The 17,627-nt window shown below is 44.2% G+C and overlaps 1 protein-coding gene across 1 annotated transcript in view; it reads right to left on the minus strand.

Annotated features, from left to right (window-relative positions):
- The window catches only part of Farp2 (FERM, ARH/RhoGEF and pleckstrin domain protein 2), a 114,067-nt gene extending 97,004 nt beyond the window's left edge, over positions 1-17,063 (minus strand). Inside the window, exons 1-2 of the mRNA XM_075951358.1 lie at positions 16,940-17,063; positions 973-1,183 (exon numbers count right to left, since the gene is read on the minus strand). Coding sequence (XP_075807473.1) covers positions 973-1,155 — 183 coding nt within the window. The 5' untranslated portion in view covers positions 1,156-1,183; positions 16,940-17,063. The remainder of the gene's footprint in view (positions 1-972; positions 1,184-16,939) is intronic.
- Positions 17,064-17,627: the final 564 nt, after the last annotated feature.

A 17,627-nucleotide genomic window follows, 5' to 3' on the forward strand; every position in this document is an offset into this window, starting at 1 on the left:
GCGGCTAATGGGAATAAAAAAGTAGAACAGTGACTTTGGGAGACAGATTAGCATCCTCAAATGACTAAATGAGTTATCATGTGATGTTGCAATTTGACCTCCCTGTCCGGTACCAAAGAAATTAAGACATGCTCAAACAGAATCTTTTACATGAATGTCCATAAACAGCATTATTTATAGTTAAATGGTATATAATGACAAATGGAATTTTTTAGCTACAAATCATCTTTAGCTATATACAGAGTTCAAGGTTAGTCTGGGTTACAGGCGATCCTGCTCAAAAAAAAAAGCCTGTATAAGTTAACCTGAGCAAGTAAGTTCTGCACTAATAACGTGAACTGTCTCCCAACATTAGCACTCGCTGTGCGCCTCCTCACAACAGCTCACACTCACTGCACACGGCCTTTAAGGTAGGTTCACTGTACTGCCTCAGGAAGTCAGGCCCACACTACACACCAACTCCCAATGTAAGGCTTTCCTGTCTGCTCCCTGTCAGTGCAGGCCCCCACTGTCCAGTACATATTGATGTCACCTGTCACCCTCACTGTGTAACACCTCATCCACAGGCTCTCTTCCTAGTGTTCATTCAGTCCCTGAGCAGGAAGGACTCTTCTCTGCTCAGACAGGTATGCTGACACACCTTGAGGCCACCTGGCATCTATTATGGAGGTACCAGGACTCAAACACCTACATGGGGAATGTATGTCTGAGTCAAAGCCACTTGGTCAGTTTCTATTCTTTAGTCATTCTCTGAAAACAAAGGAATGGAAACAGTGTATCTTTCAGAATTTTATCTGAAAGTTAACTTAGATCTACTATTTCCAAAGACTCTGCTGGGTAGCCATCAAAGCAACTCTTGGTTACCTGAATAAATACACAACACAAACTCTTACCAGAAAAATGGAGTCTGGTACAGAATTACTTAACTTTAGAACATAGAAGAGAATATGCCTTAAAAATCAAGCTTCCTACCTCAATGTCAAATACTTCCACAGTATTATCCAGCAACTTCACTCTGATGTGTAGGTGCTTCTCCTGCATCCTGGGTGAGAGGGTCTGCTCCGGTTCCAGGGTACTCACTCCAACAGAAGTCTGGCCGCCCAAGCGTGTCCCGGAAGTTGGCAAAGCTCTGTATGTTCCTTCTATCTCCCCCATTCTTCATTAGTTGAAGGAGGAGGAAACACTAAAACAAAAACATACTAAATCACTACATTATTTAGATATTAAAGCAATGTAAAAAAATTGGGCTCATAAGAACCCACAATATTGTATATTTAACATCTATAAGTTTTAAATTACATTAAAATAAGGAACATAAAGTTTTTCTTCATCTATACATATGGTTGTAGCACAAAAATCAATAAAATTACCCCTAGTAATATTTCCAAGGTTCTCTTAGCCAGGCACATATATTAACTCACTGGACCTCCCAGAAGCCATTCATGAGTGACATCATTATTACTCACCTGGGAGAGGGAGAACACCTATGACTATCTCTCTTCCCAGAACTGCTCAATACCCAGCATGCCTTCCTTCTTCAGCCCAGTCACATGTGCTAACAATTAGGTTCAAGTGCTGGACAGTGTCCTTTCTAGTAAAAGTGATCGAAGAACATTAACATGTGACTGGCATTGTCATAGTAATCTGAAGCAGCCATGGACCTGTCTTTTACATTGGCTCAGTGTGCAAAGAAGGCCACCAGGGATGAAGCCAACGGACGTGAAAACAGCCAGACTCATCTTTGCCAGCTTCATACTCCTTGTGCTTTCTAGAGCAGAGCAGTTGCCACTGGTCATTTGGGAGGAAATCGGAGGCACCAAAACAGCAGTCCAGATGAGGACCTGGTGAATCCACACACCTGCCACACCCACCTCAAACCCACCATAATACTGGCATCACTATGCAAGACCATTTAATAACACCAAAGGTCCAAGAGGGCCAGGGTCATTTTCAGTCCTCCTGTGGCACTACAGGAAAAGCCTATTTATAGGTTGTCGAGTCTAATAGGGTAATATCCTTGCTGTCTTTAACAAAGTGCAAGCTAAGTATCTGCTTGAATCTATAATATTGTTTTTCCTTGTACTAAGGTACCTACTACTTATGGAAATTTTCATTTTTAAATACATTATTTACATTAAAAAATCAACTTAAAGCTAGTTCCAGGACAGGCTCCAAAACCACAGAGAAACTCTGTCTCGAAAAACCAAAAAAAAAAAAAAAAAAAAAAAAAAAAAAAAAATCAACTTAAAGAAAATTAAGGAGTAGGGCTGTGGCCTGGTTATTACAGTGTTTGCCTGGCATGAACAAAGTCCAGAGTTCAATCCCCAGCATCACATAAAGCAAGGTGGTGGCAGCACACACCTAATTTCAGCACACAGGAGCAGGAGTTTGGGTCTGAGTTCAAGATCATCCTTGATTACATAGCAAGTTCAAGGCCAGCTTGGTCTATATGGGACCATCTCTTTAAAAAAAAAAAACAAGCTAAACAAGCTGGGTATAGGGGTCATGCCTTAAATTTCAGCATGCAGGAGGCAGAGGCAAGAGACACTTTGTGAGTCTGAAACCAGCCTGGTCTACACAGTGAGATCTTACCTTTAAAACAACAAACAACAAAGAGAAAAAGAAAAAGGAAAAATGTTTAACAGTAAAACCAGGATAGCAAAAGATACATGCCCACGTGGTAGAAGTGAGACACAAACACCAGATGTCTAACCAATAAAGAATGCCCTCTACAAAACTGACTGCACGTCTCTTAAATCGCTTTGTGAATGTTTTCTGTTAACTATAGTCTTTTTTTGGGTTTCTCTGAACTGTAGTAACCTCTTAATGAATTTATTTCACTTGGGCTGTAGCTGTAGCTCAGTGGCAGACTATTAGCCCAGCACTAAGAAAACAAAAACCAACAAACTCACTCAATCCCCAGCCCATTCTCTTTTGTGTCAACCACTGCTGCGGGTCCTTCCCTGTTTTCACACATATCTTATCAAGACAAACCAAACAAGGGGTCTTATAGCCTTTGAACTACATTTGAAAAGCTTCTTCATAATTCACTGCCAACCAATTCCTTTTTAAAACCACATCCCACAAGAATCTTGGTTGAGAAGTGCTGCAAGCTCCCGGTTTATCAAAGAAGGGTAAAATCTTTTGGCAAAGTGCAACCTAAGGGCCAGTGAGCAGGCTCAGCAAGTAAAGACACTTCGCCAAGCCCAATGACCTGGGCTCTACCCCAGGGCTCTACCCCAGGGCTCACATGGTGGAAGGACAGAACTGACTGCAGAAAACTGTTCTCTGGCCTCCACAAATGTACCACATATGTGCACCCACACATATTGCACACAAATGTTCTAAAAAACAAGTATAATGAGAGAGAGCAAAATGATGAAGTGGTACATAATTGTACCAAGTTAGTTTTCCACCTCAATTCCTGTATAAAGTGGTTCAGACCAATGAATAATCCAACTACTTACATGTGACACTCAGGTAGCTGTGACCCACTCTCTAGTCTGTATGCCCCTGAATGCAGGGGCTAGATTCTCACTCTGTCTGCTAGCTAAGTGTCATTAAAGACATTGCACTGTCTCATCAAGCAGTATACTGTATAGACTGTCGTGCGTAAGACTGAAGACCGACCACAGCAGACCAGTACTTAAGAGTGCCCACTGTTAATATTAACACGCGTCTATGAAGCTTCGAGAACTACACTCACGGACGTTTTCACTTCACTTTCACAAAATTTTAATGCAAAAGAGACTGTAAATGGAGACTTCCTATCTTTAGGGTACGAAACAGTGGCCTCTATGCTCTTCGTCTGTTTACATTTATAAAATACTGGAATCATACAGCGTTCTGCTCAAGTCTGAGCATGAACTGTTCCCAAAGGTCCCAATGTTAAAGGCCTGGCTACCATCTGATGGGCTTTTGAGAAGTGACTGAATTATGAGTGCTCTAGCCCTACGGTGGATTAACCCACTGCCAGGTTCATAACTGGGTGGCGTTATTGCCTTAGGGCCACTTTACTCCACCACGTGCTCTCTGCCATGCAGTTGTTTCACTACAAATGGACTCAGAAGCAAAGAGGAAGTGACTGTGGACTAAAACCTGAGACTGATTCAGATAAAGCCCTCTTCCCTGGAGTTGTTGGCTCAGGTGTTTTGTTAGTGATGGGAAAACTGATGAACTTAAGTTAGTTCTCCTGAAACAATGAATGTGTTTCACTCTGCTCATCAAAGCCAGTCTTCCCTGAAGGAAGGCTACAACTCTGAAAATACATAAAGTCAAAATACATTTTTAGAGGCTATTTACTGAATTTATCTTACTATGTAATTATCACTTGTATTTTCATATGTATCAATTTAGAGACAGGATTTTATTTATTATATTCCCTGACTCAATCCTCCTCTTGACTCTCACAGGTTGAGCAATAGGTACCCGACACTGGGCTCAGCTTCTATATTAAAAGGGAAAAATTGCTCAGGTTTTCTGTTGTATTTGTTTTTCAAAATAGGGTTTCTGTGTAGCCTTGATTGTACTGGAATCCACTCTGTAGGTCAGGCTGGACTCGAACTCACAGAGATCCATCTACTTCTGCCTCCTGATGCTGGGATTAAAGGTGTGTGCCACTATTACCCAGCTTGTATTTGTTGTTAGAAGGTTGCATCCAACCATGCAATGCTAAGAAAATGAACAAAGATAATCACAGGGCCTAGAAGTATACACTGTGTTGGAAAAAAACAACATTAAAAAGAAAATGCAAGGGAAGTTATTGCTAGTATACTCAGAATAAGAGTCCCTCTCTTACTTAAATGGGTCACAGGGTAACTCCTAGGGCAGACAGAATTCACTTTATAAAGCATTAAGCCACACAGAGTGGTAGCATACACATGCATTTAGGAGGCTGAGGCAGGTGGTCAAAAGTTCAAGATCAGCTTTAACTAAAGCTCTTAACCAGTGGGCAATCTCTTTAGTCCAGTCCCTTTTATTTTTATTTTTTATGTGTATAGGTGTTTTACCTGCATGTATGTCTGAGCACCTCATGAATGCAGTGCCTGAGGAGGCCATAAAAAAGCATCAGATCTCCTGGAACTTGAATTATGGACAGTCGTGAGCCACCAAATGGGTGCTGGGAACTGAAGTGATCCTTTTTCAAAAAATATTTATTTATTTATTTCTGTGTGTGCCGCATGCCTATAGGAGCCTGTAAGGTGGAAAGAAAGCATTGGATCCTCTGGTACTGAAGTTACAGGTGGTTGTGAACATCATGTGGGTGTTGGGAGCTGAACCTGGGTCCTCAGTCCTCATGCAAGAGCAGTAAGCTTGCCTGCCTTCCTCCCCCCCCCACCTTTTTTTTTTTTTTTTGGTTTTTTTCGAGATAGGGTTTCTCTGTGGTTTTGGAGCCTGTCCTGGAACTAGGTCTTGTAGACCAGGCTGGTCTCGAACTCACAGAGATCCGCCTGCCTCTGCCTCCCAAGTGCTGGGATTAAAGGCGTGTGCCACCACCGCCCGCCTTTTTTTTTTTTTTAAAAAAAAAAGATTTACTTTTTTTTGTATGTGAGTGTTTTGCTTGCATGTATGTCTATGTGCCACATGCATGCCTGATGTCTGGAGGTCAGAGGATCCTCAAACAAGGTTCCCTGAAACAAGTTATGGACAGTTGTGAGCTGTCATGTAGGTGCTGGTAATCAAACCCAGGTCCTCCGCAAGAACAAATACTCTTAAACACTCAGAAACAAAACAGATGAAGCTAGAGAGATGATTCAGCAGTTAAGAGCACTTGCTATTCTTGCAGAAAACCTGGGTTGAGTTCCTAGCACTCACATCAAGAGGCTAACAGCCACCCACAGCTCTAGTTCCAGGGAATCTGATACTCTTCTGGCCTCTGAAGTCCAAATGCACACACATACAAAACAAATCTTTTTTTTAAAAAATAAAAACCTACAAAATTAAGTCATATGTTCACACTGTATGTCTATATTTAGCAAAATATATTTAAAACAATTTAACTGTAACCATAGCTGTAACTTTTCATTTAACATTAATTAGCTCATTGGCCATAAGAACAAAAGAAACAGAAGAACTAGAGGGATATCAAAGCTCTCCTGAACTACACAGCTTACCAGGGAAACCTCTGCAAGCTTACACACCTTCTAAGCCGTGACCTTTGTCTTTCTTTTCATCTGGTTCAAAGAGAGTCATTCACAGAGCTACAGCTGAGACCCAGAGTCCTAACACACTCTTATTCACACTGGTTTGGAAAAGAAATGACCCTGGAGGCGCTCTGCTGCAAATTCACAGACAAACCTGTTTGCTGTTCCGCAACGGTGAGTAGTGTGTGTCAACCACTCACTTAACAAGCACTTGTGCTAAGTCCCTGCTTGAGACGCAGTCTTAAGGTTAAGACTGGAAGCCTCGGTGTATCACCAAGTTCAGGAGAGATGAAAAGAACTTGATAGAACACTGATAGACAACGGCAGTGAGGGAATGCCGGGCAGCCTTTCTCTCTGCTCTCTCAGCTGCTTCGGGAACAGAAGACCGCTGGACTCTTACTGCAGAAGCACAGGGTGCTTCACTCAGTATCGTTTGTTTTCATCTGACAGGAGGAAAATTTGAAGGAGGGGAGTATGCCCTGAATCTGCCTTATGTAAGATATGACCTAACAGGAATGAACTTTATTTTGTTTTGTGTGCTTATAAATAAATATTAAGAAGCTTAGGATAGAAACACAGTTCCGGGAGCCTATGGTCCACTTCTGCCCTGTCGTGGTATCTGCTGGAGCACCACCCCCAAGATGTCCACAGAAAGGCAGTGCAAAGAACCAGAACTCAAGGAATTTTCTCATCTTTTTTTCCATGTGAATGGAATGCTTTGTAGTCTGCATTCCTAAAAATATCTCTGGTAGCTGGATACAATTTCCATCATTTTGTACCATTCACTACAAATCTGGTTGCTTCGGTATGTTCCCATTTAAAAATAATAATTTAAAAAACCCTGTGACGTGTCATTTCCTAGAGTTGGAAAATTCAGCTTAAAAGTTGGCAAAGGCTTTGGGGATGGTGGTGATGTAACAGATGTCTGCTCTGGAAAGGGCTGCTGACAGTGGGGGGATGTATAGGATGGAACGGGTATGCAAAAGCTCTGCACTAAAACTGCATAGACAGAGAGACAGACAGAGTGCCACAGAACACTTAACCAGAGTCTGCTTTGAGCCTTGATCTGGTTACCAAGATTCTTGCTCTTCCTGAACAAAGGCACAGTCTACTGTCCACAGTAAGGGAATTAGCTAGAATTCTGCTGGGCAGTGAACATCTGCTTTCCTTGGAACCCTGGGTCTTGTGGGAGACTTCAGAGTCAAAATTCTTTATTGACTAACCAAAGAGACAGAATATCATACTTTCATTTTCATGAAATCTGTCTTACAGGTCTAAAATTTACTCAATGTTAAGAACTTAAAAAACAAAAACATTTATGTTTGTGTATATGTGTATGGGCACATCTGTGCCACATCATGTATGTTGAGGTCATAGGATTACTTGTGGGAGTTGGTTCTCTCATTCTTCCATGTGAGTCCCAAGGATGGAAACTCAGGACATTAGGTTTGGCAGCAAATGCTTTTACTGGCTAAGCCATCTTACCGACCCGTGAGTCAGCTTTCATAGCTGATGATAAATGGACTCCTACCCAGTCCTCCAATCTTGGGCTACACCCCTGCAGCATAGCAGCAAGAGATGGGTCCCTCATTCTCTAAGCACAACTGACTAAAAAAAGATAATAAGTAAGCAAGTTAATCAATACGCAGAAGCTGAAAAACAATGTTGGTTTTATATTACAGGGCAAGGTTCAAAGACCCGAAGAAAAACAGCTAGCTAGGCAGATGGGCAGGTGTGAGCGAACATCCACACCCTTCCCAGGAGTCTCACTGGATAAACATACACCACTGCTCCAGACACAGTTGCACTGCCGGTTGGTAGCTGACGTGGCCACAGCACCACAGAAACCAGACCTGGAGTCGTCCTCTGCACAAACGTGACCCTTGCAAACACTGGTCCTGCCATCCTCAGCAAGATCAGCCAAGAGATCTTGATGCCGGTGACTGTTAAGGCTTTAAAGGCCACAGAAGAGCTGGGAAGACGGCTCAGTTGTAAAGTGTGTGCTGTACAAGGCTTAAAGACTTGAGCATGGATCCCCAGAGTATTGTGAGATATTTGCACACTGTGTGAAGATGTGTTGCTGTGATTGCTGTAATAAAGAACCGAATGGCCAATAGCTAGGTGGGAAGAGGTTAAGCAGGTCTTCCAAGGACAGAGAAGTCAGGCAGGACTTCTGGGGATAGAAGAAAAAAGGCGGAGTTGCCAGCCAAATGTGGAGGAAGCAGGATGAGCAGTATAGACAAAGTTAACACCATGTGGCAGAATGCAGATTAACATAAATAGGTTAGTTTAAGTTATAAGAGCTGGTTGAGACAAGCCTAAGCTAAGGCCAAGCTTTCATAATTAATAAGAAGTCTCTGAGTTGTTATTTGCAGGCTTGCGGTCCAAGACAGTCGAACAAGGAAGCTTGCTACACCAGAACTCACACAAACCAAGTGTGCCTGCAATCCCAGTGCTGGGTAGGCTGAGACAGGCAGCTCCTGGGTGTCTGCTGGCCCAGCAGTCTCAATTTGTAAGCACTGAATTTAGTCTCTTAGCCACTTAAAAAAAAATTGCTGTGATAAAATACCATGTCCAAGGCAACTTATAAAAGACTTTGGGGCCTATGGTTTCAGAGGGTTAGAGTCCATGATGGCAAAACAAAGGCACTGGGACAGGAACAGCCAAGAGCTTATCATATCTTGACCCAATGTTTGGAAGTAGAAAGAACAAGACACACTGGGACTGGCAGGAGTCTGTTGAAACCTCAAACCCACCCCAAGTGGAATATCTCTTCCAAAAAGTTGGTACATACTTCGGAATCCTTTGCAAACAGTCCACCAACTGGGAACTAATATTCAAATATACGATCCACATTTAGTAAGAGACTTTCTAAAAAGTCACTGAAGATGACACCTGACGTCAACATATATCCATACACGTGTGTGCACACCCACGGTATACACACACTGAGGCAGGCATTTGCTGAAATGAGGACAGCAGATGGAAAATTTAGAACTATTACACACAGATCCAGTCCCAACTCTGTTGTAAGCTTCTCAATGGAGCAAAACCTGAAAGCTGATGTGCCAACTAGTTTATAGTACTTATAGCCAAAAATAAAATAAGCCCCGTGAAGCTCTGTGATCAGTCTTCTGAGCGAGGCATGTCTAGCACTAGCTATAGAATAAAGCCTTTGGCCGGGCAATGGTGGCGCACGCCTCTAATCCCAGCCAACACTCAGGTGGCAGAGGCAGGTTGATCTCTGTAAGTTTGAGGCCAGCCTGGTCTATAAGAGCTAGTTTCAGGCTCCAAGGCTACAAAGAAACCCTGTCTCAAGAAAAAAAAAAAGAATAAAGACCCTTCACACAAACAGCACGGAATGAACCAGCCACCGGGTCCAAAGACATGCCTCTGGACACAACCAATAGTTATCCACCTTACAGCTTTACTTTCACTCCCCAGTTGTTTAAGTATCTGAACATTAACTAAATTTATAATTTCCTTCACTGGAGGCTTCAGACAATTGCTAGATGTTCTAACTATATGTAAAACAAAATTCTGAAACTGAAAAAAATCTTTTTGTGGTGGCCTCATAAGCACTAGGTAAGTACCATAGGTCCAGATGTAACCGCCAAGGATAACAAGAAGCTACCTGCATTCTTGGCTCCTGGCTCCTGGCTCCTTCTAAGGCAGGAAGAATATATTGAAAACACATGTTCTAACCTCTCTAACTCTCTCTTCTGGTATCAGCTGAAAGAGATCCCCACAGAACTCCAATCACATGAGTGGACCACAGAAATCCAGGCCAGCCTCATTATTTCAATGTTAGCTGATTAGTACCCTTAATTATATATGCAAAGTGTCCTGTTTATGTATCACATTTCCAGAATGAACACTAAAAATTAATGGCCACAGAGGCCACAATCCTGCCAGTCTTAGGGTTTTACTGCTGAGATGAAACACCATGACCAAAAAGCAAGTTGCGGAGGTTTATTTGGCTTGCACTTACACAGTATGGCTCATCACTGAAGGAAGTCAGGACAGGAACTCAAAGAAGGCAGGAATCTGGAGGCAGGAACTGATGCAGAGGCCATGGAAGAGTGCTGCTTATTGCTTCCCCTGCTTGCTCAACTTGCTTTCTTACAGAACTCTGGACCACCAGCCCAGGGATGGACACACCCACAATGGGTTGGGCATTTACCCACCAATCAATAATTAAGAAAATGCCTTACAGCCAGATCTTTCTGGGGCATTTTCTCAACTGAGGTTCCCTCCTTTCAGATAATTGGACTTTGTGTAGCAAGCTGACATATGACTAGCCAGCACACTCACAATCACAAAGTTCTCAGACCAGTTCAATATTTTCACTGCAGTTTTAGTCTGTGAGCATTTCCTTGGGTTTTCATATATAAGTATCTTTGGATTATATCCTAGACTTTTAAAACACTCTGCTGTCGGAATCTTATTTTAGTCCTATGTAGCATACTGGTATTTCTGATGAGCAGACACCGGCCTGACTGGATTCAGGCTGCCAGACCCATCCAGTCTTCTGTGGAATATTGTCGGTGAAATTCCATTTCAGAACCCTTATATTCCCCAGTAAAACCCTACTTACCCTGTGTGCCACTCACCCTGATGCAGAGGCCAGGAGAAAGCATAGGGTCCCTTGGAACTGGTTGTGAACTAGCATGTGGGTTTGGGGAATTAAAAACAGGTACTCTGGAAAAACAGCCAGTGCTCTTATCTGATGAATCATCTCTCCAGACCCTAGTTCTCAGTTTCTGACTCACATATGCTCAGAGTTGAGCCTCTAAGTCCAAAAACGTTAAGGGGCAACTTTCTTTCTGGGACCTCTCTGGTATACTTTGCTCTCTTTTCAGTCCTTTAGCCAGAAATTTGGGGTTTTAGCAGTGCTGTTTGCCCACAAATTGTACTTTGCCCGGAATGGAGCTCCAAGAGGGAAGAGAGGAAAGAAGCAACTGCTAGAGAAATGACTGAGAAGCAGAGAGGAAAATAGTGGACTTCCCAACTCTCTGCTGGAGCCCACCTCCAGGTTCTGAACATTCTGATGGCAGATCAGGGAATGGTGAAGAAAAACAGGCAGCTCTCTATTGAGGTGGCCTTCATCTCCACTGCCCATTACCTTTTGCTTGTCAGAGTCTTCCACAGCTGCATCACACGCACATCCAGATGTTCTAACTAATGAGTGGAGGGCTGGGATGGAGTGTGCACTCCCAGAAACTAAGCTCCATTATCACGTTTTAAACCGTAAGCCAAAATAAACCTGTACTCCTTTAAAAACAAGCCCAAACATGTTTATGGTGGGTCTCACTGGGAAAGAGTAAAGGACCAATTTTTACTTGTCTTTCCAATGTAAAATTCTTTCCCAACTGTTTACAGTAATGGATGTATATTACCTTTGAAATCACAGCTTCCAGAGAAGGCAAAAATGCTGTGTCTTGTCTAAGAGTTACAGTTGTTCTTGTTTTCCTAAAACAGTTTAATTAGTAAATACTTTTAGTTGAGCATAGTGGTGCCTGTCTTTAATGCCAGCACTTGGAAGGCAGAAGCAGGCAGATCCTTGAGTTCGAGGCCAACCTGGGCTACAGAGTGAGTTCCAGGGCAGTCAGGCCTACTTGTTTCAAAAAACCAAAATCAAAAAAAAAAAAAAAAACATAAAAACTTGTAACACTGGAATTAATTTTGATATTGTGGTCTACTCTCCATATTAACTACTACTGAAGAAAATTTGACTTTAGTAAAATAAACAAAATATTTAGTAAAGCTTTGTAAGTTTATTTCCAACATTACTTCCTCCTTCTCAAACAAATGGCTGAGGAAAATGCACTTAGAACCTGCACGCCACACACTGCTGGTTTACTTGGCATCAAACACGGAGTATAAAACTACCCCAATAAAAGTTGATAAACAAGTGGTCTGGCTCAGGTCTCTAGGTCTCTCACATGGGCCCCTGAGGCCCCACGCAAAGTGTTCCTATGGTCATACGTCTCTGTAAAATTTACCAAAACACTATTCTGATTGTAATCACTTATGATTGTTGGATCTTTCCTGTGTAACTCTGCCTGTGCCATTCTTCCCTATGAGAAGGTAGACTGGAGGAGCAGTTGGCACTTCTGGGAGCCAGATAAAGACCCATTAATGTGAATGGACATTTAAGTTTCCCGTAGTTAATTTATGTATATTCAAATGAGATGAACTCCTGAACACCCTAGGTGGCCCTAGGCAAACAACACAAATGCGTTCACCAATATCTGGCATGGAAGGTACATGGATAATAGAAAAGAAAAAAAACTGAAATACAAGGAGCCGGAAGCTCATTTGTGAGAAAATTTTCAGTAGATTTGTTAAACTCTAGGCAGAGTTCAGTTCTCAGAAGAAAAAGTACAAATCCTTACCTATCAGAAAAATAGGTAACAGTAATATAGAACTATAAATGTAAATATGCCTTAGATGAATATTTTTCTTCCTTATTAAATGTAATTGTGAAAAAGATAATAAAATCTTTCCACACTGCACCCACCCCAGGAACACAAAGCTGTTTGTATACAACTATAAAATATATCTATATGTGAAATCATATGTTCTATCACTAAAAAATTATCAGCTATTCTAGAAGAATAGATGAATTCTATTTTCCCACTGTCATGAAAAGGAAATTAAAAATACATAGCTAAGAGAAAAGGGATTATATGTCTGGTAATAAATGCTGCCTCCTTTCCAAACAGTCCCATGCATCCCAGGCTGTCTTGACGACCCTGAACTTCTTGTTTTCCTGTCTCTACGACCCATGCTGAGATCACAGGGACCCGCCACTATGTCAGGCTTATGCGGCACTGAGAATCACACTCAGGACTTTGTGCATGCTAGGAACGCGCTCGCTTTTTATCAACTCAGCTACCATCCTAGCTCCTTACTTTTTTGCATACTAAACAAATGTTTATTTAATGAATTAACTTTTATTTGTAACCTTATTCATTTAAAGAGATTTACATTTAATTTTAAATTGTGTGTGTGTGCCCGTGAGCTTGCATTTCTAGTGCAGGTGTCCACAGAGATCCTTCTGGAGATGGAATTTTTGGCTGATGTGAGCTGCCTATCCTTTTCTAATTATATATGCCTCAGGTTTCACAAAACCTAGCATCAGACTTTGCTCCCCCACAAGACTTTACTATTACTGTATTATATTTATTATTTTGTATTTCAAACATTTAAACATTATTTAAAACTTTTTCTGATACTGCAGAAACTCTAAGTGTTTAAGGATATAGGACCTTCTACAGGAGAAAATCCCTGCGGTGCAGTGGAATGGTACAGGGTAAGTGCATTTCAGTGAGGATGGCAGAGGGCTGGCAGGGGGAGGAGCAGCTGGGATGGAGGGACAGTCGAAGCAAAAAGAGTAATCAATCTTCATACGCATGACAGTAGCTACTATGTCCCAAGTGACTCCCACTACCAGAAGGCCCAGATCAAATCCTTTGCTTTACACTGTGCCATTTATAGCTCACAAGCACCTGTAAGAGGTAGCAGTATTTCCACACTATAACTCAAGGAATTCCAGAGGACAATGACTTGGAGTTCCTCACCTCTGCAGACAGCTCCAACTCCATCCTGATTCTACAGTGCACACAAAAGGAGTTGAATGGAGAAAGGAAAGCAACAAAGCAAGCCCACAAGAACACGTGCTCACTAGAGTAGTGGCTGCTCTGGCTGCTCATGCTCAATGGGGTGGGGGACTTACAGGAAGCATAATGCACTTGCCCTTACTCCCAGCACTCCTGAGAAAGAGGCAAGCAGGTTTCTGTGAGTTTGAGACCAGCCTGATCTACACAGCGAGTTCCAGGACAGACCCTGTCTCACTCAGGTGGGGAAGGCAGAGGACAGCCAGCTCAAGACAACAGAGTAGAGCAGAGGAAGCTGCCTGGGGCTGAGCTGGGAGGGCTCCAGCAGGCCGACTAGGGACATTAGGGAGGAGAGAGGAGCCAAAGCAGGTCTCCTCATCATATCCTGTTGTCACAGCGCCTTTGTGTTTTATTTACACGCGTGTGCACGTCTGACACCGTTCACATAAAGAGGTCGGAGCACACCTTTTGGGAATCATTTCTCTCCTCCTACGACGTGTGTCCCTGGATCCAGTGCAGGTCACCAGGCTTGGCAGCAAGCACCTTTACCCATTCAGACATCTAACTGTCCTCAGGTTTGTATCTTTAGGGAGCAATAAACTAAAATACCTTAGTATTTAGGCCTAGTGGGAAATAATCCTATAAGACTAAAACAAAAATCACTGAAATCATTCTGCCCTCCTGATTCTGTCCCTGTCCTCATGCATATTTTTACATTTGAACTTTTGTGTGCACATGATTTCACCTTTAAGGTTAAAGACATATTTGAAGCATATTTCCTGGGATCAAAAATGGTTCAAATTATGCTTTGAGGAGGAACAGGAATGAGCTTGCCAAAGAATGTTGACTGGCCAAGAGTACTTACTTAACCACCTGACCGATACAATGTTTGCTTATCTGATTATTTTTTAAAAGTGGGATTTCAAAAATCAAAATGTCACATACTGGTAGTTGCTTTCCAAAAATAATCGACCACAATCCTCTCCAACATAAACAAGAAAATGATAGCACTGGGGTTTATCATGCTAAGTTTTAGGAGGTCCTCAACTTTTTAGCTTTCCTCCATAAAGCCAAACCATCACATCAACAGAGCCATTAGTGCTAACTGACTCCACACATACTGACCTGAGCGAGCAGACTAAAGTCGCCCAACTTTTCAATGTGTTCTGGCTGCACACCTAGCCCCACATGGCATTGTACGAAGCTCATGAAGGGAAAGGGGGAATCAGACGGTCAAACGGGGGAAAGAAAAATATGAATGTAACTGAGACGGCAGACGGAACTGAGAGAAATCTGTTAACGTGTGAATGCAGGTGTTCGTGTGACTAGAAGCAGGAATGTTTGGAAAGGGGAAACTGGCCTATAGACATAAACAGTCTCCCATGGGACCACCCAGGGATTAATCTCTGCTTAGGCAATCCAGTTCACATCCTTCCCTCCACGCAGGATTAACTGTGGCACCACTGTCTAATTCTCTCCTAACTCATCTGACAAATACCCAGGGTTAGCCTGTGCTACTTTCACTTGCTAGTAACAATTACTGAAGTTCATGAAGTTCTTACTCAATGCAAGGTCATTTACACAGCTTCCAAACGTTGATTCTTAGTCCTCACAACAATGCCTGAGGTAAGTACATTTTAAACCCACTCTATGGATAGGGCACCTAAGGCAGGGATAAATGAAGGACATACCTCCTAGTGACCTGCTCTTTGGTAAAGGAATTTGTAGGTGTCATCATCTATAAACTCGCTAATAAATGTAGCAAAGCAGGCCATTAGAGACTGGTTTTGCACATATCCCAGGATGTCACCCTAAACCTATCCAGTTTGCTTCTTCCTGGGCTCAAAAATGGGAGTTGTGCACAGGAAGTCACGAGGTACACCTCTACTCTCGGCACTCAGAGGCTGAGGTAAGAGGGTGGTGAGCTGGAGGCCAGCCTGGGCTATGGAGAATGTCTCAATAAGAACCGTGGGGATGTGCAACTTGGGCATGTCCCCTTTGAAGACTTTAGAACCGACAAATGAGCAGCCACGAAGTGCTTCACAAATGACTTTCTGTCTCCAGACATTCACAAACATTTTACTTAGCCTACAAGTCAAGGTTACTTCACACCTCCCTATTTCAAACTACCTCTTTCATCTTTCTAACAATGAGAGAATCCGTAGGGCCGACTATGATACTGTCTCCACCAGACCAACGCAAAATCAGTGTTAACCACTAATTACCAAACATTTTCACAGTGGCCCAGTCAAAACCACCTCATGGAAACAAAACTAAGCTAGCGAGAAAAGCCACCCTTTAACAATTTTGCCCGGACTTTGAAGCCTTTCCATTTTCTGAACACTATGTATCGACATTATTTCCTGCATGAATGCCTCGTTTTAGTTTCAATTTTTCACCACCATTACTGGGGGCATGAAAGATCCTGAGAAATCACTGCCACGTGTGTAAATGGCAAAGGTGTTCATAATCTAGGGTGAGTACAACGCAATGGGCCGATACTACTTCTAGATCCTAGCAGAGTAAGAACATTAACACTTGAGTCTCGGTTTTGAAGGAAAGGCAGAGAAGAAAAAACAGGGAGTGGCCAGTGCCCTTCTGGGCTTTCATTTATGGCTCTTGGTGGTGCTTCCCAAGGCTCTTGCTTTGTTGAGCACTGGCCTGTGGGATGGAGTGGTCTTCAGAAGGGCATTCTAGTGGCCCTTAATCCTCCACGGGACACCCAGTGTCCACGAGAGACGCAGGGACTCTCAATCATCCCCCTTCCTCAACAGCTGGTCTCCACGTGTGATGTCCCTGCCCTCAGTACTCTGCTGACAGCCAGGCTCCGTGCGGAACTCCGCAGCTCTCAGTCCTCCCCAGACTGCCCATTTACACAAGCAACACTCCTGTCCTCAGCGGACATCTAGTCTCAACCCGAGACTCTCCTCCCTTCGCCCCTCCACGGACAGGCCGTTCACAGACGTGTGTTGTCAACCGCGAACTCGGCGAGGAGCTGGCGCGCCTCACCAAGGCCTCAGTGCCGGGCGTGGACTTTCTCTGGTGGACGGCCAGCCTCAGGCCTGGTCCGACTCAGATTCCGCTGAGGTCCGGCCGACTGAGGAAGCCCCAGCTCGCCCCACCGGCCCTGCGCGGCTCGCCCGCCGCCCCCGCCCACGGCCGCCGCGTCCTCACCGTGCCACACACACCGGCCTGCGACGCCGCCAGCCAGGCCTCCTCCACGTCCTGCGCCCGCGCCGCCCGATCCCGACAGCTAGCTGCTTCCCCGCCCCCGCCGCGCGTCCGCCGCAGCCCCGCCCCCCCGCGGACGCACCACCGATTGGCCTGCGGGCGGGTCCTCCCGACGGGCGCCTGCGAGCGCGGCTCCCAGCTCTGATTGGTGGCCACACGGGGAAGGGCGGGGCGGGAGGGGACCCCAGTGTCCAAGGCAAAGCTGTGCAGCTCCTCCGGGGGTGGATCCGTGCCCCGCACACTGGGCGGACCTTCGGTGCTGGGAGGGGTTTGGGGACTCGAGAACTCTGTACTGGGTGGGACTTAGGAAAACCGCGAGTTCTTAGTCTTTGGCTTGCTGGGAGGATTCGGTCTTGGACCCGGTTTCGGAACTACGGGAAGACTCTGGCCTGAGCTGGACTCTGGAACGCGGGTGGGCCCTGCGTGAGCCTTGGGCGGGACTGTGGCACAGGGGCGGGTCTCAGCCTACAGGCTGGCTTTGGCAAACAGGGAGGGTCTGGGTGGGGCCTGGGATTGCTCCCGCACCCCTCCCCCCAGCTCGCCGGACTACCCCAACATTTATACCCTTGGTCACGCCCCTGACTGCCAGCCTCCTTGTCTCCCATTCGTCGTGTCCCGCCGCCCCCGGGAA

The sequence above is a fragment of the Microtus pennsylvanicus genome, chromosome 17, assembly GCF_037038515.1.
Source record: "Microtus pennsylvanicus isolate mMicPen1 chromosome 17, mMicPen1.hap1, whole genome shotgun sequence".
Taxonomy (NCBI): Eukaryota; Metazoa; Chordata; class Mammalia; order Rodentia; family Cricetidae; genus Microtus; species Microtus pennsylvanicus.